This window comes from Podarcis cretensis (assembly GCF_951804945.1).
Source record: "Podarcis cretensis genome assembly, chromosome: 9".
Lineage (NCBI taxonomy): Eukaryota > Metazoa > Chordata > Lepidosauria > Squamata > Lacertidae > Podarcis > Podarcis cretensis.
In genome coordinates, this window is record NC_137178.1 from 21,519,108 (window position 1) to 21,546,819 (window position 27,712).

Sequence of the window (27,712 nt, forward strand, 5' to 3'; positions counted from 1 at the left end):
GGTGATGGTCTTAGAAACGTCTTAGAAGCAGCTGCACCTTGTATTTGCAAGTTACAATAATGTATATAAGGGTTAAATGTTTTCCCTGCATTTGCTTCTCAACTCTTGTTGGTTGTACACCCTCAACCATTTCAATAAATGCTCAGTTGAATTTTGGAATGGATGCAAATGATTTGCAGGATGGCAAGCTGTATTCAGCTGATGCTAGATACTAGATGCTTCTGGAAATTTAAAACAGCACGGTGAATACTGAGAACGAAATGGGAAAACATTAATGTAAATATAAGAAAGCACCCTAGCAACATTCAATAGACATCAGGAGAGATCATAGCAACAGCCTTTTTTATGCTTGGAGACTTAAAAAAATAAAAATAAAATCAGGAATCAGGCTTTTATTTAGGAACTACACAGCTACACAGATAAAATAATCACCTTGATAGACAGTAATGTATTTTCTGTTGTATGACTTTTCCCCCAGTTGTATTTTATTAAATTTTCAAAAAAATTACATATGCATTCCAATACATAAAACAAAAGAAATAATTATTATCGACTTCTCATCCCATTTTCCATGGTGTTTTTTATTTCACCCCTTAACTCCTTGCTCTTAGACTATAACAATAATACAATAATCTCTAATTCCTTCTATTGTTTGTAGTTCAAATCCTGCTCGCAAATTAGTCATAGTATAATATTTCTTTAAATAGTCTGGAAAAAAGCTTCAGTTCTTTCACAAAACAATAATTCTCTTTTCTTTAGCTGCTTGCTTTGCTGATTCTGCATAGTCCATCGCTTATCCATTCTTCTTTGGTGTGAACCTCTTCTTCCTTCCATTTTTGTGCACAACGAATCCTAGCTGCTGTCGTTACATACATAAACAGCTTAATCATCTTTTTGTAACTTCTGTCCCTATAATCCCTAAGAGAAAAGCATCAGGTTTTTTTTGTATGATCACTTTAAACATCTTTTTTATCTCGCCATATATCATTTCCCAAAATATCCTCACTTTCTTACAAGTTCACCCTATAAAAAAGATCCATCTACTTGAGGAACCTTCTTATACATTTTAGACAATTTGTTAGGTGTTAGATACCATCTATACATCATTTTCATATAATTCTCTTTTAAAGCATATCAAGCAGTAAATTTCATGTCAACTTTCCACAGCTTTTCCAATATATTCATTTATATATTATGTCCTAAATCTTTAGCCCACTGCATCATTGCTGATTTAACGCTCAACCATTTCTGTTGAATTTGGAGAGGGATGCAAAAGTACTTATCCAGCTGAGGCCCCTTTTACTAGTTGCTTCTGGAAGTTTAAAACAACAAAATGCAGCGAATACTGAAAGAGAAAAGGCGAAACATTAATATAAGTACAAGAAAGCACCCTAGCAACATTTAGTAGACATCAAAAGAGATCATAGCAATAACCATGACTCTGCTTGGAGAATCTAAAGCTGGTCCAATAGATTTTGTGGCCTCAGTCAAAGTACAAGATTGCATCCCCTCCCTCCAATTTGACCAGAAGCTGACCAGACTGGTCACTGAATACTATTTTGATTGAGGAATACCATTGTGCCTGAGGAAAACAGGTTAGCCTAGGGGACACGGCATTTCACATTGCACCAAAATTCAAGTCCTCTGCCTAACAATAGGGCCGGCTCTGCTTATAGTTCTTAAGATATGTGTTGCGATTCTGTATGCTGCCATCTGGAGTATTTTAGATTGGTTTGATAAAAGTCCAATTCTGACATTTCCAAAGCACTCACAGGGTGCCTTTGGACCAGTCACTATTTCCCAACTTAACCTACTGCACAGGGCTGTTGTGAGGATAAAAATAAACCACAACAATATCATTGGAGGCAGTAGCAGACAGCATGGTGGTGGTGGGGCAACAGTCCATGGGCCTCTTAACAGTTGAGTCGCAGCCGCTTACTGAAGCAGTTTCAGCTTAGTGGCAGAACATCTACTTTGCATGCAGAAAGTTCCAGGTTTTATCCCTAGGTAGGGGCGGGAGGGTCCCTATTTTGAAATCTTGGAGGGCTTCTCCCAATCAGTCTAGACCAGGGTTTCCTAAACTTGTGTCTCCAGCTGTTTTGGGACTACAACTCCCATCATCCCTAGCTTACAGGACCAGTGGTCAAGGATGATGGGAAATGTAGTCCAGAAACAGCCAGAGACACAAGTTTGGGAAACCCTGCTCTAGACAGTACAGTGGTACCTCGTGTTACATACGCTTCAGGTTACAGATGCTTCAGGTTACAGACTCCGCTAACCCAGAAATACTACCTCGGGTTAAGAACTTTGCTTCAGGATGAGAACAGAAATCATGCTCCAGCGGTGTGGCAGCAGCAGGAGGCCCCATTAGCTAAAGTGCTGCTTCAGGTTAAGAACAGTTTCAGGTTAAGAATGGACCTCCGGAACGAATTAAGTTCTTAACCCGAGGTACCACTGTACTGAGCTAGAAAGACTACTGCTCTGCCTCAGTATAAGGCAGCTTCTTATGTTTTAAGGAGAGGGAGAGGAATGAGATGGCTGGGAAGTTGGCATGATGCAAATGCACTAGTAGGATCACTGGATTGGCTCTGCTGGGGTGTTTTCACCACACTGCCCTCCCAGTCTCCTCGACCTTCAGCCTCAGCCCATAGCTATCAGGAGGTCAGCCAAGTGTTGCCACCCTTTCCTTGGAAGAAAGGAAGTGTAAGAATGTAAAAATAAAATAAAAATTAGAACTCATACCTTTTTCCTGCAAGTAAAAGCTCAAAGCCTTCGGTAATTTTATCAAAAGGCAATGTTTGAGTAATTAATGCATCCATATTAAATTTCTTGTTCATGTAATCAGAAACTAGTTTAGGGACAGCATCTTTTAACTTCCAACCTGAGGCAGGAGAAATAAAAGAACATTGGATTAGTCAGCAAGCTTGATTATGATTATTTTCAAAGAATATAAAATGTTAGGATGTGTGAACTTTATTAAAAAATTTTTTTTAGAAGATGAAGATAGCTCCTTTTTATGTTAACAATGCAAGATTAGTAGAATCAAAAGCCAATGGGATGGAAAGGCAGGATAGCAAATGCCTTTAAAATAAATAAAGACTGCCCCCAAATTTAGTGTACTTACCTATTATGTCCACTGAAACTTTCCCACACTGTCCATCAACCTCATATTTGGGTTCCTCACTTGCACAGATTTCAATAGATGGCTGTCTCCAGACATTGCATTGGCAAGTCACCATATAAATGGGTCTAGGCACCCATTTTGAATCCTCTAGATTTCACTTACATTATTTTGCTGCCCACCAATAAGGATGGCAACTTTCATTGGAGGTTTTTAAGCAGAGGTTGGATGGATGTTATAGCTGAGTTTCCTGCAATACAGGGTGTTGGACCCTTGGGGTCCCTTCCAAATCTACAATTATCTGTTACTCCATTGGGCAGAACTAGGATCAATGGGGGAAATTGTAGGGAAGCAGATTTCAGATAAACATCAGGAGAAACTTCCTAATCACAAGAACTGTTCAACAAGGACGTAGGACTGACTCAGTAGATAATGGGTTTCCCTGGGCTGGAAGTATTTAAGTAGAGGCTGAAGGGCCATCTGTTAGGGATGCTGTGGCTGAATCCTGCACTGCAGATCCTGCACAGAGCAGGATCCAGTGGCGTAGCGTGGGGGGTGCAGGGGGGACCGGCCTCACTGGGCGTAACATCTGGGGGTTAGGGGGTGCAAATCCACGGGTTAGGGGGCGCAAATTACTTGCCTTGCCCTGGGTGCTGACAACCCACGCTACGCCACTGGCAGGATCTACACTCAGTGACCTTCAGCATGAATTCCCGTTCTATGATACAGTGCAGGAGCTGCCATATATCACCAATCCGCACCTCCAACCAAACATCCTGTTAATTTCCTTCCTGTGAGGAGCAGAATAGGTTCGACTGAGAACTGTGCCCCTGCAGGAGGTTCTCCAACCAGCACACAGGTGCCATGGCCCAAATGGCAGGATTTAAGGGCAGTGACCTGTTTGAGACACAAAGAAAAACAAGCTCAGGATAGGAAAAGATAAAGGAACATAAAAGCCAGGGTCCCATCTAGTCTAGCATACTATTCTCACAGTGGCCAACCGGATGCCTTTGGGCAGCCCACAAAAAGGCCCAGAGTATAGCAGTCCTCTTTCCTCCTGCATTTTCCAGCAAGTAGAATTCAGAAGCATATTTCCTCCACCCATGAAGCCTCCCTCTGTCCTCTGAATTTCCCACCTAAAACTTTTACATAGTTCCAACCAGGTACACTGCTTATATAAGGAGAGATCATGGATGTGAGCCCTGGGCTGAACGGGAGAGCCAAAAAATGGGGATGTGAGCCCAATTGATTAGCACCAAAACAGAAAACATACCACAGTGTCAATATCTCCTGTCACTTCAAATGCGTAGTCCACGCCAAGACCTGTCATCTCTACCAGAAGCTCATTCAGGGGCTTCTTGAAATCTTGAGGAGCGATGCATTCTGTGGCTCCTAACTCTTTGGCCTTAGTAAATTTATCTTTGTTGATATCAATCCCAATAATCCTGGATGCTTGAGCAACTTTGCAGCCTATGACAACAGACAGTCCGACACCTCCCAAGCCAAATATGGCACAGGTAGAACCAGGCTCAACCTGCAAATTGATATAAACTACATTAGGGATTTCCCAGGACACAAGTAATGTAGCAGGATTGGGTACCTGGGAGGAAGGAAGACTGGCTGACCGGAAGATAAGAGGCATAGAGAGACAGAACTGAGAGACACTGTGGTGTAGTGGTTGTGGTGTTTAACTAGGACCTAGAAGATCACAGTTCAGATCCCCACTTAGCCATGAAACTCACTGGGTCACCTTGGGCTAATCACTGTATTAGTCCAACATGGGAATATTGTGAGGCTAAATGTGGGGGGGGGGGGCATGTATACCATCTTGAGGTCCTGGGAGGAAAGAAGGGATATAAATATAATTAATATAATTAATAACCAACTGGGCAGGAATCATTGAAGAGAATAAGGGATGAACAAGAGAAACAAAAGAATGCAGTTGGGAGGCTGGGATAAGGAACAGCCTTGGATAGGGAAAGAGGACCTGTGTTGCACTGCAACACCCATCACCCCAGATGACATGGCCATTCAGAATGTAGTCTAACAGTGCCTGGATGTGACATGTTCCCTATTGGTGGCCTATGAGGTCGAAACACACTGACTTACCCAACGATCAGCCCCTTGCTGCTGCTTTTTAGAGCTACTATTATGAGGCTGGACCCATTGAGAGCAGGGAAGCTCAAGTAGTGTCAGCTATTTTTGCATTTTGGAATTGTTACAGGAAAAGTGATCCCTGAAGGTGCCACTATTCTCCAGCAGGGAGTAAGCACACACTTGTTTCACTTATTTGAGAAGCACAAGGGAATCAATGTGAATTGATTTTCACCTGGGCATAATTGATGGCGGTTCCATAGCCAGTGGAAAATGCACAACCAAAGAGGCAGACTTTATCCAGTGGAGCATCATTGTGGATTCTTGTGATGGAAGCCTCAGGCACAACCGTGTATTCGGAGAAGGTGCTCATTTGTAGGAAGTGGTGGATCTGTTTCCCTCTGCAGGTGAACCTGCTGGTCTTATCTGGCATCAGATTTTGAATAGGTTCATAGAGGCTGTTGAGGAGATTCAGACTGGTTTGCATAATAAATTGGACTAAATGCTAATTTTCAATATTACTAAGAAACACAAATATTTAATAGAAGACGTCAGATAAACTTACTGGTTCTTGAGGCAACAGTTAGTTTTAGGACTTAAACAGCAGCTGCATTCTCCACACTGGGTAAGACAAAGAGGAATGACTTTGTCACCTTGTGGGAAAACAACAAGGACAAGAACAATTTAAGTTTAAGTTCAAGTTCATAGGCTTATTGTTCTATTCAAAGGCCATGAAAAACTTGTAGCAATAATATTAATGAAATGCAGAACATACTTCCATAATGTAAGCCAACATCCATGATGTAAGAGAGAGAAGTTACCAGAGACACTAACAAACTCAAATCCAGCTTGATTTCAAATCTCCAAATCACCACAACAATTTATACTGATTTATACTCTTTTTTCCTGATTATTTTGTAGTCAGCATATACAGGGCTACTTTGTGTATTATGAAGCTATGGTTGTCACTCAAAGGAAACTGAACCATTTCTGCCAGAGTGTACTTGCTTGATTTTGTGAGAAACACAGTGATATTAATAAGGAATATTGCAAGAGGTGTGGCAATAGGGAACCATATTGTTATTTTTTTTGGGGGGGGGTGCTCCTCTAAACCCTAGAAATTAATATATGGTAGGATTTTGATTATTTGGAGTATTGAAGGAAAGATTGCAGACCAGTGGAAAAATCAGGCTAAGATTCCTTTCCTAGCCAGGATCTCTCCTGGGATAGAGGCATTAACATAACAAAAGGCATTGAAGCCCCATCTAGGAGGAACCTGGGCAGGCAGAAGGTTGCCAGGATAACTTGGTGTGAAGTGACAGGAAAAGATAGTTTTTAGCAAGGTGTGCAGGGAAGAAGTGGGTGAACAAAGTCTGGGATCCATCTTGGGCAGACTGGCTGAAGGCTGGCTGAAAGATAAGCCTTTGACTCCAGGGCTACACTTCTGTGCGATGACAATGCTGTAAGATTTGGACTCCCTCCATGCACTGAAGATGTAAATAGGTGAATAAACCATATTTCTTAAAACTACAACAATCTCTGCCATGTCTCAATTCTCCAAAGGAACACAGATCCTGGCTGAGGGCCTGGAACCTCCTGGAATCATGCTATCACTCAGCAGGAATAGGGGATGGCATTTGACCAACATTAGTAACACTATTTTCATGCATACCTTACATTTCTGATGGGCACTTGGAGAAAGAGATTATTTGTAGTATATAATGTGAACAACTCCCACCATCCCTGGCTATTGGCCTTGATTGCTGGGGATGATGAATGTTGTGGTTCAGCAACATCTGGGGGCCCAAAGTTTCCCCATTAGAAGATAATTTGTAGTGAAGCTATTTATGTCATGCTTGCAAATCCCAGTGGGGACCATGCACAAGCACTTCTGAGTTTCTGATCTGCCTCATCCTTACCTGGCTTTACACAAGTGACTCCTGGTCCAATACTTTCAACAATTCCAGCTCCTTCGTGACCCGCAATAACTGGGTAGTCTATGTTAGCAAAAATGCCTTTCACTACATGATAATCCGTCCTACAGATCCCAGTGGCCACTATCTGTAGGGGAAATGGAATATATATTATTTCAGTACTTACTCTGCTTCAACCTAGCACACATTTTCGTCAAGAACTGGCACTGAATTTTTTTGTCTCTGTCAAAAAAATGGGTCTCCGCGTGAACAGATGATCGTGCAGATACCACATTCACACAACTGCAGGTATTCACAGAGAGGACCAGCTCACAAGGAAAGTTGCTTACAAGAGTTTCAGCAAGAATATTACCCACTTGATCCAGTTCAGATCTGACCCAAAGGACTAGCCAGAAATACATATAATCTTTGTACGAAAGATAATAGAGAAAACCTTTCACTTTTGTTATTTTTTTAACTTGCCCAGAAGTTTTGGATTTCCTTTCATCTTATTGCTGTGTACGTTTCAACTACAACCCCAACAAACTGTAGTTGAAACTCTGCACAAATGTGGCTGAGACTTTTGTGGAATTTTTCTTCTCCTGGCAGGGAAAGAGCCACCTTTGAGTTTTAAGTACAAGTCTTCCAGAACCGTTGCCCCACCACTCAAGACTCCCCTATCCAAGTTTTCAGAGTTTAGGCACAAGATCCTCAGCCACTACAATCATAATTCACAATGAATGAAAGCACATTCCCTTTTGGAATAATATGTTTTACCTTCACTCTAATTTCATGACTTCTTGGTGGTGCAACCTCCACCTCCTCCACAGAAGGCATTTGGCCAACTTCCCAGATGATTGCAGCTTTGCATTTAATCACCTGTGGAAATGGAGTTAATGAAAACAAGATCAAAGATGAATTTCAAAGGCAGGACAATATGGGAGGAGGCTTTCCCTCAGATATTAGGTCCCAAGCCACTGAGGACTTAAAATCTAAGCCCCAGCAGAGATCAGTTGTCCTCATCCTGTGCTATTATTGCCAAAACAGCAGGTTTTGCTGCCATTTTACACTTCTTTTAAGCATCTGTGTGACAGTTTTTTGTTCCTTTTAAAAGTAATGGTACATTCACTTTTTTCCTGAGTGCAAATGTGAGATTGGGGGAGAGACACAGTCTGGCCAACTTCCCTCCCACCTACATTCTGTGTGCTGTTTTAAAATATGATAACAAAACAAACACATCAGAAAACAAGGAGAGTGATTTCCTCGGTCTCCACCTCTGTCCCCTATGCACCCAACCCCTGCAGTATAACAATTGCATTCCATCCTACCGCCTCCAATCTCTGGCTCTGTTTGGATCAGCTAATCCAAACTAAACATCTGTATTCCACTGCTGCTGGCAACTACAGGAAGAGGGGAAATAAGAAATGGAATTGGAGTGATATACAGAGCGTAAGGCCAGCTAAACAAAAAGGAGAAAGTAAGGAACAATAATGTCACAGGAAACTCAAGACGTTATGCATTTGCATTTGATCACCTGTGGAAATGGGGTCAATCAAAACAGGTCAGAGATGAATTTCACAGTGTACCTTATAATGATTCTGTTAAGATTGCAACCTTAGAGTTGCTGTAGTCAGCATGGAGATTGCCACTTTCACCCTACAGCAGGAGTGTGCAACCTTGGCCCCAAGGCCTTATTTCAAAATTGCTCTGTAAACTATCAGTTCAGACCTCTGGCAAGAATAATCTCTCCCTCTTTCAACAGCGCAAAGAAGGAGAAGAGAGGGAGAGGGAGGAGGAGAATAGCCAAAAGAGAGATGGGGAAAAGCTGGTTCTGACCACTTTTGGCTCCGGTCCTGCCCACTGCTAGTATGTGACCCCTGACAAATTACACCTGAGGGAATGTGGCTCTCAGTAGCCAAAGGTTGCCCATCCCTATCACATGACTTGCAAGTGTCACTAGACCAGCACACCCATGTTCCCAAAGTCTACTGCCTACAAGCACTTTAGTGATGCTCAACCCACACCAATAAGGATGCCATTTGATGCTGTAACAGTTAATGGGGTTCAGAAAACAGTAGCAATAGAATAAATAATATTATGATCATTATTGGACAGGGCTTGTATTTCAGTGACAGAAGACAAGCTTTTAATACAAAAGCTTCCAGGTTCAGTTTTCTGCATCTTCAGTTAAAGGTAGAAAAGACCTCCACGAGGGCTTCTTTCAAGCAGCTAGTGCCAATTTCCTGATGTTAGTAAATGAAATATCAACTTCGGGTCAATATAATTATTCGAAACTGACAGTCTGCATGACTATGTCAAACCATATACACTTTTGGGAACACTAATGATAACATGCATTGTTATAAAAAATGGCAGGTTTATTATCAATATAAGTTTGTAAGGTTTTTAAAAATAATTTATGTAATATGTATGTAATGAATTATTTCAACAACAACAATAACTTGTGTAATGCAATCTAATAGTTGAAGTAACCTTCAAACCCAGAACCTCTTGGTTTATTATTTAATGCCTACACATTAATGCAATGTCAGTATTGTTTGGTATTATTGGTTTTAGTATTATTGGGAAAATCGAGTGTCCTGCTGTTTATCTAATTCACTTATATCAAGCAGACTCTTGTTTTGAATGTATAAGTAGGAAATAATTTTTTACATCTTGGTCTTTGCAGCTTTGCAATTTGCACAAATAAAATTCAGAGAAGGTTTCTCTCCTCTGGCAATGGGAATGTAGCAAAGCTTAGTTCTTTCCTCTTCAAAGCAATGTTGTATCTGTGCAAATGCAAACATTAGCATGTAGTATACAGATGGGGGCAGATAGGGCTCGTCAACCTGGGAAGGTAGCCTATCTAGAACAGTGTTTCCCAACCTTGTGCCTCCAGCTGTTTTTGAACTACAACTCCCATCATCCCTGACTAGCAAGACCAGTGGCAAGGGATGATGGGAATTGTAGTCCAAAAACAGCTGGAGGTACAAGGTTGGGAAACACTGATCTAGAAGAAGGAAAACTCTGATCCTAAACATCCATTGCCTTGTGGGATACCTTCAGGAGAAGAAAAGGCTAAGGCATAAACCCTACAGAAATACGGAGTGGAGTCCCTAAGATGGTTGGATGACGTCTTATACACATCCTTCTGGCTACTCTTGCAGCTAAACTGGTGCCAAACATATTGCTCTGCTTTCCTTTAGACCTCATCAGTGAGGCCAAGAGGGGGCCTTGTTGTCTGGACAGCCCAGGAGCTCCAAACACACTGCCCAGGCTTATGCTCTGGGGAGGTCTCTTTGGTGCTGCTAACACAGCAGATTTGACTTCACCCCCAGAGGTGCACTCCATTGTCTTTTGAGACAAACAGATGTTCAGATAGACTGAGCCATAAGAAGTTTTCCATACCTTTCCTGCAGTCGCCATGTGTCTGGATTCTGGCTTTCGGTCTTGCCACAAGCTCACTCTTTTACAAAGGTTTTCTCTTACTGCTTATCACTTCTTGCCTAAAGCAAGAACATGGAGATACACAAACAGCAATTTCCCGCAGTACACACAAAATTTATAATCAATGATAGGCCACCTGGGAAAGGGGAGTTCCCATTTCTAGCTGGGATTCAAAGTTCTTTCATTCCTGGCAAGTATTTATCAACTCCCCCTGGAGTTGCCATCCAAAGTTAACTACCATTAAGAGTTAGGGCAATATTGGATCTAAAAAGAAAAAGGTCAGTTCAGGTACAGACTTTCTGACTAAGAACTTGTACATATGAGTAAAAATCATTCTGGTCCATGTTCTCTTGCTCAAATTATTTATTTAAAATAGAGCATAATCACACAAGGTGTGTTTACTCAGATGCTAGAGACCACACACTTTTTACCAGGGCCATAGCCAAAGGACAGCCAGTCAGTGTGTTTGCCCCAGGTGACACTTTCTGGAGGGGGCCATCTAGGCTTACAGCTGAACCTGTCAGCATTTAAAGAGAGGGGCGGGGAAAGTGAACATTTGCTTGCACTTTGCTCCTAGTTCTGTGTTCTGACCTATGCCTCATTTCTGATGTGTATATTATGTAAGTCTGGCACTGTGGGAGGGCATGGGAAAGGCGAGACTACCAGCTTCACAGCCGCCTTCACCATTCCTGACCAATGGACGACTTGAGGAGGTCTACTTGAGTTCTTTTGAGTGTGGGGAAAACTTGTAATGGCCAAAATCCCCCACACTTTAATCTTACATCTGTTGTTGTTGTTGTTGTTGTTGTTGTTACATATTTGCACTGAGAAGAGCCTGTGAACCTGCCATACAGGGGTTGTCTGGCCATCACTCCATCCATAGGTCCTTTTTTTGCAGACACCTCTTCCTTCTGAGTCATGAGAACCTGTGTTAAGGTTGTTGTAAATATGTGTGTTGGCTTCTTCAGATTCAGATCTCACTCCCTCTTCTGCTTTAACCATGTAATTTACAATTCCTTATATTAATGGGGAAGGACTTGAGACTTGCAGTGTGTAATAACTTTTAAAGACTTTAAAAATACATGATACATTAATAGTAGTAGTAGTAGTAGTAATAATAATAGTAATAATAATAATTTTATTATTTATACCCCGCCCTTCTGGCTGGGTTTCCCCTGCCACTCTGGGCAGTTCCCAACAGAATATTAAAAACACGATAAAACATCAAACATTAAAAGCTTCCCTAAACAGGGTTGCCTTCAGATGTCTTCTTAAAGTCAGTTAGTTGTTTATTTCTTTGGCATCTGATGGGAGGGTGTTCCACAGAGTGGGTGCCATTACCAAGAAGGCCCTCTACCTGGTTCCCTGTAACTTCACTTCTCGCAGTGAGGGAACCGCCAGAAGGCCCTTGGAGCTGGACCTCATGTCAAAAAAGCATAAAAAAGACCAAAGAATTAAATTAAAATTAAAAGGAAACCAGACAGTTCTGGCTGATCTTATGGAAATGCAGCCTTCTAACCAAAGTAATCCAATTCAAAGTCTGACCTCAGATAGACAATTGCTGCACATGGAAGCTCTACTTTTGAAAAACAATTTTACTTTTTCATTTTCCCTTTGACCATACAGTCATAATGCTTCCTAGGATTCCTCAAATGATCTATTACTCTCTGAGGAGAGTTACTTAAGGTTGAATGAAGCACAGATACATACACAGAAAATTTTACTATTTGGCAAGACTATGTCTTCTCCAGCCTCTTTCAAACTACTTTTTATGCCCTTTATGAACAGATGTGTTGAGTTTGTGTGTGGGTGTACGCAAACACATGTGGCAGGATATGTGTATACCAGACTGGCCCTGGGTGACAGAAAGCCTAGTTTCAGCCCTGCTTTTTACTAATGCATAAATGAGGTTTTCCCAGTAGTGATGTATGGAAGTGAGAGCTGGACCATAAAGAAGGCTGATTGCCGAAGAATTGGTGCTTTTGAATTATGGTGCTGGAGGAAACTCTTGAGAGTCCCATGGACTGCAAGAAGATCAAACCTATCCATTCTTAAGGAAATCATCCCTGAGTTCTCACTGGAAGGACAGATCCTGAAGCTGAGACTCTAATACTTTGGCCAGCTCATGAGAAGAGAAGACTCCCTGGAAAAGACCCTGATGTTAGGAAAGATTGATGACACAAGGAGAAGGGAATGACAGAGGACGAGATGGTTGGATAGTGTTCTCCAAGCTACCAGCATGAGTTTGACCAGACGGGGAGGCAGTGGAAGACAGGAGTGCCTGGCGTGCTCTGGTCCATGGCTGGGTCAACTTATTCTGGACTGCAACTGCTTTAGTTATATCACTGAAGTAAGATCTTTTACCTTCACTTGAAAAACCCAGAACGTCTTGCTTTACTATTTAACACCTACACAATGCAATGTCAACTTTTAGCATTGTTGGGAAAATCCAACATCCTGTTCTTTGTCTCCTTCGCTTATATCAAGCAGGCTCATGTTTTGAATCTACAGGAAGGACATAATTTTTTTTCAGCTTGGTCTTTGCATCTGTGAAGTGAATTTGCACAAATAAAATTCAGAGCTTTCTCTGCTCTGGCAATGGGAATGTAGCAATGCTTAGTTCTTTCCTCTTCGAAGCAATGTAGTAGCTATGCAAATGCAAACACTAGAATGTAGCGTTCGGATAGACTAGACTGAACCATAAAAACAGTCTTCCTTACCTTTCCTGTAGTCGCCATGTGTCCAGATCTGGCTTTCAGTTTTGCCACAAGCTTGCTCCTTTACAAAGGACGTCTCTTCTTGTTTATCACTCCTTGCCTAAAGCAAGAATGTAGAGATACAAACAACTATTTCCTCCACCACACACATAATGTACAATCAATGATAGGCCAGGGTCCATTTCTAGCTGGGATTGAAATTCATTTCGTTCCCGGCAAGTATTTAGCTGAAATTAATTCCCCCTGGAGTTGCCATCTAAAGTAAACCAACATTATGAGCTAGGACAATAGTGGATCTAAAAAGAAAAAGGTTAGTTCAGGTACAGACCTTCTGACTAAAAACTTGTACATACAAGTGAAAATCATTCTGGTCCATGTTCTCTTGCTCAAATTATTTAGAATAGAGCATAATCACACACAATGCTTTTTACTCAGATGCCAGAGGCACACACTTTTTACTAATGCATAAAGGAGGGAGTGCAGAAGCCGTTAGGGTCAAAAACTGGGAAAGAAATTCTATTACAGGTTATTGAAGAACAGGCAAATCCTCACTTTTGCGCGATCGCGCATACACACAGCACCAGGAAATAATTAAACAATTTATTTCATAGCCAGAAATGGTGTGAGAGAAATGGACCTAGAGAGTCCTTATGGTTTTCTGCGTGTCCTCCAGCCTCCAGAGCTCCCAGTTCCTGTTGTGGGATTTACCAGAAGGAAACTAGTGTATTTTCTTTTGTGTGTTCTTCTCCTACCCAGTGGAGGTGTCTGCAAATATCAAGTTATTTGAAGAGCTTAATAAACAGTAGAAGTTCACATTTCAAGTGGTTTTTACAAGGGAAGCCAAAAACTTGAAGATAAGCCTTGATCTGGTTTCTGCCCTATGGGAGAATACGGGCTTCCAGATTGCAAAGATCACTGCATTTGGCCGAACAGATGTTGGCCATATAACCACCGGAATTGCTATTATATGTTTATCACATCCACCCTCCAGGGACTCAGGCAGTAAATTGCCTCTCTCCCATGTTATCTTCACAACCTTGTCCTGGAAGGATATTAAGCTGAATGGCAGGGCAGAGTGTAGTGATTGCCTCAGGTGGCAGATGTTGAGGGATGGGGAGCTGACAGAGCAGTGAGAGTCGTGAGCCCTACCCTGTGATCTTTAAACTAGCTGCTCTCAGGTGTGGTGAACTCAGTCCCATTGTCAATATTGAAGTAAGGATCAAAAAGCCTAGTTGGCTTTTGTATCAAGAACCAATCTGCTATCACTGGTCAAACTCTTGTCTTAGACCCCTCTTTAGGTCTGTGGCCTATGGAAACAACCTTAAATCCCAAGGTCAAAACAAAACATTAGTATGGTTGTCATTAGTGGCTGCGAGAATGACAGTGGCTCGGCTTTGGAAATCTTCTACTCCCCTTTTGCAAACAGTTTGGCTCTAGTACTCTCAGAGTAGCTCAGCCACCACCAAGGAGTGCTTTGTGTATGGTATCAATTCATCCACTTATATAAACAAAATTGTGGGAGTGCTCCACCCTCCTGTCACTCACATGTCAATGTGGAGATTTTATCTTGGTGTAGATTAACAAAACTAAAATGTGTTTATGATGTGCTTATATTGATCTGGTAGGGACGCAGGTGGCGCTGTGGGTTAAAGCCTCAGCGCCTAGGGCTTGCCGATCGAAAGGTCGGCGGTTCGAATCCCTGCGGCGGGGTGCGCTCCCGCTGCTCGGTCCCAGCGCCTGCCAACCTAGCAGTTCGAAAGCACCTCCGGGTGCAAGTAAATAAATAGGGACCGCTTACCAGCGGGAAGGTAAACGGCGTTTCCGTGTGCGGCTCTGGCTCTGGCTCTGGCTCTGGCCAGAGCAGCGATGTCACGCTGGCCACGTGACCCGGAAGTGTCTCCGGACAGCGCTGGCCCCTGGCCTCTTAAGTGAGATGGGCGCACAACCCCAGAGTCTGTCAAGACTGGCCCTTACGGGCAGGGGTACCTTTACCTTTTTATATTGATCTGTTTTGTGCTGCAACTCTGTGTCAGCTCTGCAAACTGCACCAATGTTTTGGAAAGCAGTTATTTGCTTTTATCCTTTTGTAAGTTTTGAGATAAATAAATTGAAAAAGAGAACTAATTTGGACTTAAGGATAGTTTCCCCTCCAGGACATTCTGGCAACAGATTTTCTGCAGAGCTTTCATTTATCGCTAGCAAAAGACAAATCAACATAACATTCAAATGAAGCGAATTATCAAGTCCGTTTTGAAAAACAATTCCAATTCGGCTTTCAAACCGCCTTTGGGCTTCCAAATATGAATTAACATTTTTCATTGTTTATTCTGCACTATTTCCTCTGAAGTTTATCACTCATAGATCTTTCTTGCTCTTCCACTCAAGAATTCCAAGTGGCGCTGTGGGTTAAACCACAGAGCCTAGGGCTTGCCGATCAGAAGGTTGGTGGTTCGAATCCCCGCAAGGGGGTGAGCTCCTGTTGCTCGGTCCCTGCTCCTGCCAACCTAGCAGTTCGAAAGCACGTCAAAGTGAAAATAGATAAATAGGTACCGCTCCGGCGGGAAGGTAAACGGCGTTTCCGTGCACTGCTTTGGTTCACCAGAAGCGGCTTAGTCATGCTGGCCACATGACCTGGAAGCTGTACGCCGGCTCTCTCGGCCAATAAAGTGAGATGAGTGCCACAACCCCAGAGTTGTCTGCGACTGGACCTAATGGTCAGGGGTCCCTTTACCTTTAGTGACCAAAACTGACGAGAACCCGCTCACCATCTGTAAATAATCAGTCTCACGCCAAGATGGGTTGAAGAAGTCTGGCCGCAGCTCTCTTCTAGAAGCTGCTGGAGCACAGCCTTTATTGTGTGTCCACGAAAAGATACAAATTCAAGGAGAGAGCTTTGCCTCCGTCAGCAGATAAAAGACAATACAATACATTAGTCTCATGTTCTCACACCAGACCACGCAGTTGATCATGTTATACTACGTGGACCAATCATTGGATGGCATGAGCTGTCCACGCGCTGCTCATACTCCAAGGATGCTTTCTACTATGAAATCATCCTTGCAATAATAATCTTTTGCCCATGCTCTTATGGACAAATGACCACATTCCCACACAAAACAAGAACTATATATTCCTTGATCAGCTGTCCTCAAGCAATGCTTGAAGTGGGAGAAACAAGGAAGTGGGTGGATTTCTTTCAGATCAGATCAAACAAAAGCCTTTGTCAGATGTTTCCACCACCTTTCCATTACCTTCTTATGAGGAAGGGCAGCAGCGGTACGCTCCCTGGTCTCACCACCTTCCATCAGTTACCACTCTTGCAGATCTCCACATGTTGAAGGCTGAACTTCTGCCATGAGAAAACCTGTTCTACCGGGTTTGGAAACAATCAGGGTTTTATACTGCAAAAGGAGTCTATGAGTGTATGTGAAAGGAATGCTTGTCTTTTGCCTGATTCTCCTTGTGCTTCTCACTGTCTTTGCTCCCCTCAAGGTCCCCCAAAAATCCTTAGATCAGTTTAACATATGGAAAATAATCTAGCCCAAACCCCTGCAATGTAGGAATATGCAGTTGTCTCATACAGGGATCGAACTAATGGTACATTATCAGCACCATGTTCTAATCTAACCAACTGAGCTAAATAGTACTGAATCAGAATGAACTGTGAAAACCTCCTGCACAGGATGCTGTTTACACTTGTACTACTTATAATTGAGATTGTTGGCTGAACTTGGCAGTATATCATGCACTGGTCCTGTGGTGGGCAAAGAGTTGTTGATTTAGTCATAAAATATTGTGCTCTTTACACAGTAGAGACCCGGCAGGGGCTAATGTATCAATAAGATAAGGAATATGAGCAGCAATAAAGTATATTAATATTAATTTAGATAAAACTGATCACACACCTGTTCTTAATGACTTTGACGCATTTGCTAATGTTTACTAATTATTTACTAATTGTAAGAATTGTATAACAGACTTGGGATATTTCTCTGTTCAGGTTTTGGGTTCTGACCTGGGCGTACTGTCCTGTGGCAGGAGAATTAAACAAATAATTTCCAGGGTACCTCCTGGAAGCCTTGCTGGTTTACTTGTGGTCTTGCCTGTTTATTTAAGATAACTAAAATCATACCTAGGATGAGCTGAATTTGTGTTGTTGTTTTAAAGTTGCAGGATGATGCAGGAACAGGATAGGAGAGTTATGAACAAACCCATAAGAAACAGATCTAGACTGATCTTTCCATCCCTAGATAACGGCTTTCTGTTGGCTAATTTAAATCAGCTCCGGGTGCTCATAAATTGTATGTTTTGTTTTCTGTGTATGGTTTAGATTTGAGAGCATGATTTGGGATCTCTAAGCATCCAGAGGGAAGTGAAACCAGCTCACTGTTGTGAATCATGCTATGTTTGTTTGTATAATTTCCACTCCCTTAATAAAATGTATGAAAGACACTTCATGTCATTTGCCAGCAATTTTTATAGTGTATTTGGTTTTGTTTGTGTTTAAAAAGCAACCACATTTGGAAGAGAGAGAATTCTTTCTGAGACGTTCCAGACTGAAGGCATTTGGGAAGCTTCAGCAAGCCAGCAACTCAAAACACCAAGACAATACGAATGCTGAAAGAGGAAAAAGTAGAGTTAACTTTGCAAATCCTTTTGCTGAAAAATCAGTGAAGCAGAGTTTATTTTTGGACCCTCGTGTGATCATAAATTTTTTGTTTAAATTTTTTTTTGTTTAAATGTTTAGATGTTGCTGGCAACTTGGAGCTGAGGAGAGGGAGAGAAACATGACTGCCATTCTTGCAGTCTGCTTCTAGTAGTACAGTATCCAATATCCAACAACATTTCGGCGAGGTGGCAAATCACATCTCGTTATGTGGCCACATGCGACGGAGAACTGGCACCTTAGATAGCTGCAGTTACCCTAAGATAAGCTTACTGAGTTTTCATACACCACATAGATATATTTTTATATGTGTATGTGGTAAAGAGCAATCCAAATCCCCTTTGCACCAAGTATGGTGGGGAGGGATTAATTGGGATACCAAGATGAAGGTCTACCAGGCTTGTGTGTCAAGCACGCTGCTTTATGTGAGCCATAACTTACAACCATCAGCAACAACCTCGCAATGCCTTACACATGCACAGGAAGATCTGGGGTAAAAAGGTAAAGAAAAAAACCACTGGATGGTTAAGTCCAGTCAAAGGCAACTATGGGGTTGTGGCGCTCATCTCACTTTCAGGCCGAGGGAGCCAGCGTTTGTCCACAGACAGCTTTCTGGGTCATGTGGCATGACTAAACTGCTTCTGGCGCAAAAGAATACCATGACGGGAACCAGAGCACATGGAAACGCCGTTTACCTTCCCTCTGCAGCGGTACCCATTTATCTACTTGGACTGGCATGCTTTCAAACTGCTAGGTTGGCAGCAGTTGGGACAGAGCAACGGGAGCTCACCCCGTAGCGCAGATTTGAACCGCTGACCTTCAGATTGGCAAGCCCAAGAGGCTCAGTGGTTTAGACCACAGCGCCACCAGCATTCCCGGATTTTGGGTACCACATGGCAGGACAGAGTTTCAAACAAAGGTGTGCTCTCCCAAGCCCACATTCCCAGCATGTTTGCACTCCTGTCTCAGCGACGTCTACGCTGGCTTGACCATGTCCACAGAATGGAAGGTGGCTGGATCCCCAAGGAGCTATGGGCTTCAGGCACTAGGCCCATTGGCGGACCAACTCTGCATTACATAGATGTCTGTAGACATGACATGAAGGCTGGTAACATCTACCCCACCATGTGGGAATCCCTTGCAGATGACTGCAGTGCCTGTAGACAAGGCAGTCAGGTTGTGTATCCACAGCAGTTTCCAGAGGAGGAATGAGCTCTGGGAGGAGCAGAGAGAGAAGAAACACCACAGTGCATCTGCAACAGCACAACTGGATGCCTTCATCTACCCCTGCTGCAACTAAACATGTCTCTACAGCCACAGCAGGTGCTGTAACCTTTCAACAATTTGACTTCACCCCCCAAAGGTGACAGACAGATACCATTCCTCTGCCCACTGCCAAGGCGATTGACAGTGGGGTAATGCCAGCATTACTTTGCTGCTGCAGATCTGTGGTCAGAGGGGGTGAGGCATATTTGACAAGAAAAAACTGAGAATTTAGAGTGCTCACAGAGTTGTTGCAATCGCTAGAGCAGGACAAACCTTGTATGCCTCCCTTGAGGGAAGAGATTTATAAAAATGCACCTAACTCAATAGAGCATCTCCCAGACCCCTTCCAGCTCTATAGCTCTAGTGGTATAAGCCAAAGGGTTTCTGGTCTACCTGGGAGGGTTGAGATCAGGGTTTTATTGAAGTGGGTCTTCCAATGCCCAGGTGTGACTTAGCCACATTGTCCTATAAATATCAAAATACTCTTAATTCCCAAGTAGTGATTGGTGCCAATCCCTTCTTCTCAGACAAATCTCCAGAAGGCCAGTTCCTCAGAATGTCAGTGGCTTTAAAGAAAATTCTGCAACAGAAAGAAAAGAAGTTCTGCAAGTACCAATAAGTCACAAATCTCACCTCTTCCCTGCATGAAGCAAATCGAATCCTTCGCTGATCTTGCTGAATGGCAAGGTGTGGGTTATTAAAATATCTGGCTTAAATTTCCCCTCCATGTAACTGGATACCAGCTGAGGGATAGAATCTTTCATCTTCCATCCTGGAGAAGCAACAAAACAGCAGTTGGAAGCAGCAATACTTCTGAATACCAGTCGCTGGAAATCACAGGAAGGAAGAGTACTCTTGCATTCAAATGGTTTCCGACAGGCATCCAGCTGGCCACTGTGAGAACAGAATGTTGGACGAGACGGCCATTGGGCTCATCTTATGTTATCATGCCAAGCACCACAACCCACACAATGTTTATCACCTAGAATTTTTTTCACGCCATAAAAATGACTCAGCAATACAAGGCTTGTGATATTCTCAAGGTCTTATAAAGCCTGAGATAGGGGAAGAGGACAGTCAGAAAACACGTGGGTTGCTACTGCTTATTCTTTCAAGAAAATAAAGGGCAGCAACAACCAGTCTTTAAAACAAAATTTGGTTCTGGCAGCAACCCATACTGCAGCTCCCACTTCTAGTCCAGGAATTCTTACAGATATACAGCTGTAGCTGGTATAGCGAGACGGAGCTACCCTCAAAACACCAAAATTGCTGCAGCTTATCTGGACAGGGCTAGGATGGGACAGGCTGGGAATGGCAAGGGGTGTGTAGGCCGAGTGGAATGATGGCTGAGAAGGAAAGGGTTAAACAGCCTCCCTTCCCTGCCTGAGAAGGTAGTAGGTAGAGAGATTCACATATGCACATGCATTCTTTATTACACCAATTCAACATTTCAGCCCCTTTCCAGGGGCAATTCTAAGTACAGAGTTTAATTTTTAACACCCTACACGGCTTGTGACTGCAGTATCTAAAGGAATACCTGTATACAGAATTTTTTTTAATGTTTAATGTTTTATTCTGCTTTTATACAGTACATGTTGGAAGCCGCCCAGAGTGTCTGGGACAACCCTGTCAGATGGGCAGGGTACAAATAAAATACTAATACTAATAAGTACGAATCCATGCCCTGAGATCACCATCAGGTGTCGTTCTCTGTGTGTCTCTGCAAAGAAGTGGGGCAGCAGTATTTACCTGAACTCCATCTGGTTGTGTCACTGCTTACTGGGGGGTGGAGTGAGAAGATAAGGCCAATATGGTGCAAATGCACCAGCGGGAATGCTGGATTGGCTCCGCTGGTGTATATGCATCATGCTGACCTGATTCCTCCTACTGAACCTCCCAGTAAGCAGCAGTGATGTGACCAGCTGGAGGTCAGGTGAGCTCTACCACCCTACAATGTCCCCTTCTTTCACGCTTTAAAGATCTTCTAGGGAGGCCCTTCTTGCCAATCTATCCCTGGGTGGAAGCACACTGATCAGTCACCTGGGAAAGGACTGTCTTAGTAGTGGCACATAGACATTTCTTCAAAGTTATTAAACAACTTCATGACCTATTCAGGGTTTCACAGTACTAAACACAGGAACTGGGAAATGTCCATACATCAACATGCTTGCTCATTCATGGTGCATCACCATACCTCCAATGAAGCTCCCTTTCAAGGTGCGTCCTGTAAAAAGCAGCATAGGATCGAAGGAGAGCCTAGAGCCTAAAGGAGGCACACCAACCATCACGCAGACTCCGCAGCCCATGTGACAGGACGCTAGAGCAGCTGTCTAATGGAAGTAGGAGGGGAAATTGAACAGGTTGCTGTCATGCAAAGGAACAGGAACATTTTATGATGCACTGCAAAATAGTTAATGGAGAATAATGAAGTAGGGGTTGTTGTGGCTTCGTCATGGGTGTTTATGAACCATCTCTTTCATCTTACAAATCATCAATACAAGTCAATCAACTTCTAGGAATGCCAGGGATCCTGGGAACAATATGGACTGCTTCAGATGAAACATAAAACCATGGTTTTGTGCTACATGCACAAGCCTTTATGAACTCTTGGGCTTGTGAATTGACTTGCCACCTCCCTTTTCCCTTTGTGTGCTACAATTCCCTTTTTCCTGGTTTGTTAGGCACCAATCACACTTTGAAATTTCTTCCAAACTGGCAAACTATGGTTATCAAATTGCAGGTTGGAGCCAGAAATCTTTTGACCAAAAACAATACATACCAACGTATCCAAACACCCAACAACCTCAAATGCATAGTCAACACCGTGACCTGTCATTTCAACCAGCACTTCCTGAATTGGCTTCTTGTAATCCAGAGGGTTAAGGTATTCTGTGGCTCCCAGTTCTTTCGCTGTTACAAATTTGTCTTTGTTAATGTCGATCGCAATGATCTGCGAAGCTCCAGCTGCTTTGCATCCCATGACTACAGAAAGACCAACTCCTCCCAAACCGAAGACAGCACAGGAGGAACCTGGCGTGACCTATAGAGCCATGGAGAAAAGAGGACCAGGATAAATTCCAGTTGTGGAATAGGGTAATGTAGGCCATATTTCCAGCGGAAGAAGCTCATGTCTATTACACAGACCAAAAGAGTCTACCAAGGAACACAAACGGAGCACAGGATTCCTCACCTGGGCTGTATTGAGGGCAGCCCCATAGCCGGTGGAAAATCCACAGCCGAAGAGACAGACTTTATCCAGAGGGGCACCATCATCAATTTTAACAATGGTTGAGTCAGGCATGACTGTATATTCTGAGAAAGTGCTGATCCAAAGGAAGTGGTGAACTAACTTCCCCTGGCAGGTGAATCGGCTGGTTTTGTCTGGCATTAGATTCTGTGGCTCAAGAAGGCTGTTTCAAAGACATCGGGATTTGTCAATAACAAAAAGCTGTGCTGCATATTGCCAATATAGAAATACAGGAGAAATTTCCAGAACAACTCACTGGGTTTTTAGGCAACAGTTGGTGTTAGGTTTCAGGCATGAGTCGCATTCTCCGCACTGAGGCAGACAAAGAGGGATAACTTTGTCTCCTAGAAATAAAAGAGGCATAAAAATATAGTAGATAGAAACAACCTAACAAAGGGAGTCTGCATCCATAACCAGTACTCAGTGAAGGGAGCAAGCTATGTATCAAAATACTGTGACCACAGCATCACAAGGCTCTTTTTGCTACAACAAAGACTGAATAGCCACTCATTAGCAAATGCTCCAGCCTGCTGTCCACTTCAGCAAAGTAAACAAGGAGCCTATTATTCACTCCTTGGAATAAAGTGGCAAAACTTCTTCCAGCGCATACGACTTCAGGCTGCAGCAGGTAGTTCTACATCGGGAGTGGGGAACCTATGGCCCTCCAGACATTCTTGGACTCCAAATGCCATCAGCCCCAGCCAGCACAGCCAGTGGCCAGAAATCATGGGAGCTGCTGGAGCAAAGCACACTCACACCCTCCTATTAGCTGCCTGGGCAGTAGGCACATGCCTTGCTCAAGAGAGGGAAGTGGTTTCCATGGGAAGTGGTTTCCATTCCATGCTGGCTTGGGCCAATGGCAGTTGTAGTCCAAAACATCGGGAGAAGGGCATTAGGTTGGTAGAGGCTGCAATAGGGACTAGCGCGTTAAGTCAGTCCTTTTAAATTAGTACTGCCTGCATATTGACACACATCCTTTACTTAATGTTATGGTTCAGAAAAAGTTAATTTAAAAAAGAGCCTACAGTCCAGAGAGGAAGCACTTGCGTAGTGGAAACATTCAAAGATTAGTGCTGGTTCACCAGGGATAATCTCAAATACAGTAAGAGTTACTTGGGCAAGCATAGATTTTACCACAACTGTGCATTGTTAAATGATGCTGTGGTGCTTTAGAAAGATATTGATAATACATCTAAAATCCTTTTATGTACCTGGCTTCACACAAGTCACTCCTTCACCTATGCTCTCTACAATTCCAGCTCCTTCGTGCCCAGGAATGACAGGATAACTGACTTTAGGGAAAGAGCCTGTCAGAACATGGTCATCAGTTCCACATATCCCTGTGGCTATTACCTGTAAGAGAAGAAAGTGCATTTCTTTGACTTTCCCTGTGCTCTATTCTATATTCTGTTTACTCCAGCCCAGCTTTTGACACCCTTCAACGTGTGGCGTCTGGGGCCAACAGAAGTTGTAAACCAAAACACGTGGTGAGCATCAGGATGGTGAAGGATGCTCTACTCCAAAGACTTCTTGGGTTTCCATTTGCAGTGATTTACAGCATAATATTAAGGTTGAAGTTAGATAGTGTAATGGAAGTGAAAGGCACCAACTTAATACAGATCAAATTCCTACTGAACATCAAGAAGGACTTTCTAACAGCAGTGAGATGGACTCCCTCAGGAGGTTGTGGGCTCTCCTTCCTTGGAGGTTTTTAAGCAGAGATTGGATGGCCAACTGTAATGAGATTCCTGCATTGCAGGGTGTTGGAATGGGTGACCCTAGGAATATCTTCCAACCACACAATTCTATGATTCTATGAAATTTGCAATCATTTCAAAGTTATCATGTAAGACACAAACTGTGCCACTGTGGTCACTGTGCTCTGTAGGAGAGGACCTGTGATAACATCGCATCAGGAGGTCAGTTCCATACAATGCAGGAATCGGGCCTTTAGGATGGTGGCACCTTCCTTTTGGAACTCCTTCCCCCTATAAATCAGAAAAACACCAACTCTATTGCATTTTCAGTGACTATTGTAGACCTTCCTTTTCCAACAAGAATTCTAAGTGACGTTCTTCTATATTTATTCTTATTCCTACTTATATACTGCTTGAAACCGATGCAATCAAAGCAGTGATATATGACTTTATTGTTAAATCACTTGGTGATGTCTTATTGGAAGTGTTTTGCAAATCAAACAAATAAACACATTTATGATCAGTAGCAGCATCAAATTAAACTGGAATGAAAACTCCATACCAGTCTTAAACTTCTCTTAGCTTACCCATCACTACCACTGCTGACTCACAAGCGTAATAAAATCTGTACGGCCATTTCAGAAACAGCTGGAGAAAGAGAGCAACAACAGACACAAGTTGTACATTGATAGGAAAAATTATCCTCATAGCAGAGGAGCATGGAAAGGGACTACAAACAATTCATCTACCTTAACACGGACTTCGTGAGCTTTTGGAGGGGCAACTTCCACCTCTTCAATAGAAAGCGGCTTCCCTACTGCCCAGGCGACAGCAGCCTTGCATTTTATAGTCTGTAAAAACAAGGGATCAATGAGATGCTCAATCCAATCCCAGGGCAGGGCAAAAAGGAGACAGGATTGGATGAAAGTGTATAGTTACAGGTTGTAGCCTAAATGGAATCTTGTTTGGTGCAGCAGATGGGACTTTGTGAAAGGAAAATCAGAGAGAAGCTGCTGTGGTGGGTTCATCTTCTACTTCAGTGGGGAATGTAAAAGTATAGTGTCCATCTCCAGGGTGTAACCTGGTATCTCAATATAGGCCTAGAACAGAAGCTGGGAGTTGTAGTTTAGCAACATCTAGGAGTCACAATACTCTTTCTTGAATTTTCTCATTGAGAGAAAATTGGGGGGGAGAGATGTATTTCTTCGCCACAAGAAATACAACCACGAGTACTGTACTGAGACAGACTCTTGCTCCATCTTGCTCACTATCATCTGCTACACCAGGGGACGATGCTCTCCATTTTTTGCCGTACTCCAATTCTCACCAGTCCCAGCCAACAGGGGCAATGGTTAAGGTTGATAGGAGATGTAGTCCAACAATATCTGGAGGGCACCATGTTGGCTGCCCTGTACTGCATTGACTGGCAGGGATAGTGCAGTTGGTAGAGCATGAGACTCTTAATCTCAGGGTTGTGGGATTGAGCCCCATGTTGGGCAAAATATTGAAGGGGTTTGGACTTGATGACCCTCGTGGTCCCTTACAATTCTATGATTCTATCCCAGTGTTCTGTAGATCATTTGGACTACAATACAGAGAGCTGTAGTTCAAAACATCTCAAAACCCACTATCTTTTTTTTGTTTTTTGTTTAAATTAACTGTTATACCCCATTTTTAGGCTAAAATAAAACAACAATATCTGGAGGGCACCATTTTTGGGCTGGGGAAGTTTCTTATACCTGTCTGCTAAGAAGTCCAGGACTGAAGCCTAAATCCTTGCACATGCAACTTCGTAAGACACGTAAAGGTTGCGGTTTAAATGCAGTTATTTTTTGATCACGCAATTGTGATCATACAATTCTGCACGCAGCTACTTTCCCCTCCTCATCCGCTTCCACAGCCAGAACCTTGGAGCAATCAAAGCTTCAAACCCTAACGTGACCAGGAACCATGAAATGCAAGTGGAAGCATGCTTACTCGGAAGTAAGACCTACTGAGTTTAATGACACTTACTCCTGAGGAGGTGTGCAAGGGCGGGATTGCAACTTTATGAAAGGGTAATCCTTCAGCGCACAATCCGAACCGTGTCTACTCAGAAGTAAGACCTATTGAATTCAGAGGAGCTTACTCCCAGGTAAATAGGGCTTGGATGGGCTTGCAGCCTTTCGATATGAAAGAGAAACTGCTGTCTTCTTACTTTCCCAAGAGTGTCCATGCTTTTGCGTTCCTTTGCGCACAGAAATCCGCTCGCCTCTTTTGCACAGCTCCTCCGATTCCGAGTTTGGAAGCGGAAACAACGACTAACCCCGATCTCTACTTGGGTGCGTGTTTCTCGTGGGAACCTTGAGATTCCTTTAGAACAAAAGCGTAGCGGAATGGGGCCACGTCCCTTAAACTGACCTCTCTGTCTGCCGTAGACCTACCGCCAGGGACTCTGGGGGATGTAGTCTATTGCTTAGCCAGTAGACGCAGACCCAGCGCGTTTCCTAAAATGCCTCAAACTTCCCCGAATAAGGAAGCGTATATGAGAAGATGCGCGCCAATAGTGAGAGGTAACAGGCAGAAGGCGGGGACGAATATTTGCGCAGGTTTGCACTCCTGGTCTTTGTTTTGCCAGACAAGTGTTATTTTAACCCCTTGCACGATTTTATTATTTTATTGGGAAAGATCCCTCTGTGTTTGCATGCTTCATATATTATCTGTTTCATCCTGTGTTCAAAGGATAGGTGCTAAAGGAGTTATAAAAATAAACGATGTTTAAAGATAGTATCTGCAATATGACGCTATTTTGTGGTGAATAAAATTTGATGATGGTTTTGTTCACACACTACACTGAAAAGAAGTACAAGCTGTCTCTACATATCCACAAGCCTTTGTGTGAAAGTGTCCTCTTCTTTGACGTTGCATGGGATGGGAACAAGAACAAATACAGACTGGGATCTCTTTTCTAGATCCACATTGAAAACTTGGGGAGTAGGGAATCAGGGTGGAAATTAGCCTCAGCCCCATGACCATTGCAGCAGTGGGGTGCAAATTAGCTTCCTGGCTTGTGTGAATGCATGAACTCGGCTCGCATAAGAATAGCAGATCACACCAAATACATGCCTAGCCTGACATCCTCTTCCCCAAAGCATCCCAGATGCTTATGTGAATCCCAGCAGCAACGCATTAGGGCAATAGACCTCTGCCTTGGTTGTTCCCCAGTGATGGGAGTTCAGAAGCCTGCTTCCTCTGATCCTGAATTTAGCATGTAGCCATTCTGACAAGTAGCCACTGAGTTTAAATCTTCCATAAATTTGTCTAATCCATTTTCAAAGCAGTCTATAACCATCCATATAGAAATGAATGCACAGGAGGCAAACATTTTTTGACAAGGTGCAGCAAGAGGTGGCAGCCTCACTTGGGTAGGTTCTCGTTCTATTTACAGTGGTACCTCGGGTTACATATGCTTCAGGTTACATACGCTTCAGGTTACAGACTGCTAACCCAGAAATAGTGTTTCAGGTTAAGAACTTTGCTTCAGGATAAGAACAGAAATCGTGTA

At 43.0% G+C, this 27,712-nt stretch overlaps 1 protein-coding gene across 1 annotated transcript; it reads right to left on the reverse strand.

Annotated features, from left to right (window-relative positions):
• Nucleotides 1–1,209: 1,209 nt before the first annotated feature.
• On the reverse strand, nucleotides 1,210–26,754 carry LOC307223791 (uncharacterized protein). The gene is made up of 19 exons (XM_079990094.1): nucleotides 26,366–26,754; nucleotides 24,918–25,019; nucleotides 23,683–23,824; nucleotides 22,728–22,815; nucleotides 22,415–22,634; nucleotides 22,004–22,264; nucleotides 21,419–21,554; nucleotides 19,858–19,996; nucleotides 17,894–17,909; nucleotides 13,296–13,392; nucleotides 10,537–10,616; nucleotides 7,906–8,007; nucleotides 7,135–7,276; nucleotides 5,781–5,868; nucleotides 5,451–5,673; nucleotides 4,395–4,655; nucleotides 3,883–4,018; nucleotides 2,743–2,881; nucleotides 1,210–1,345 (listed from the first exon to the last, which is right to left on the reverse strand). Exons 1-19 carry the CDS (start codon nucleotides 26,381–26,383, stop codon nucleotides 1,321–1,323), a joined length of 2,415 nt encoding a protein of 804 aa, XP_079846220.1. The 5' UTR covers nucleotides 26,384–26,754; the 3' UTR covers nucleotides 1,210–1,320.
• Between the last annotated feature and the right edge of the window lie 958 nt (nucleotides 26,755–27,712).

Coding starts and splice junctions, on each gene's coding strand:
- LOC307223791 (XM_079990094.1), bottom strand. Junction 10,617..13,295: donor ACATGGCGACTACAGGAAAG/GTAAGGAAGACT, acceptor AGTGATAAGCAG/TAAGAGAAAACCTTTGTAAA. Junction 1,346..2,742: donor CTTTTACTTGCAGGAAAAAG/GTATGAGTTCTA, acceptor TTTCTCTTTCAG/TATTCGCTGCATTTTGTTGT.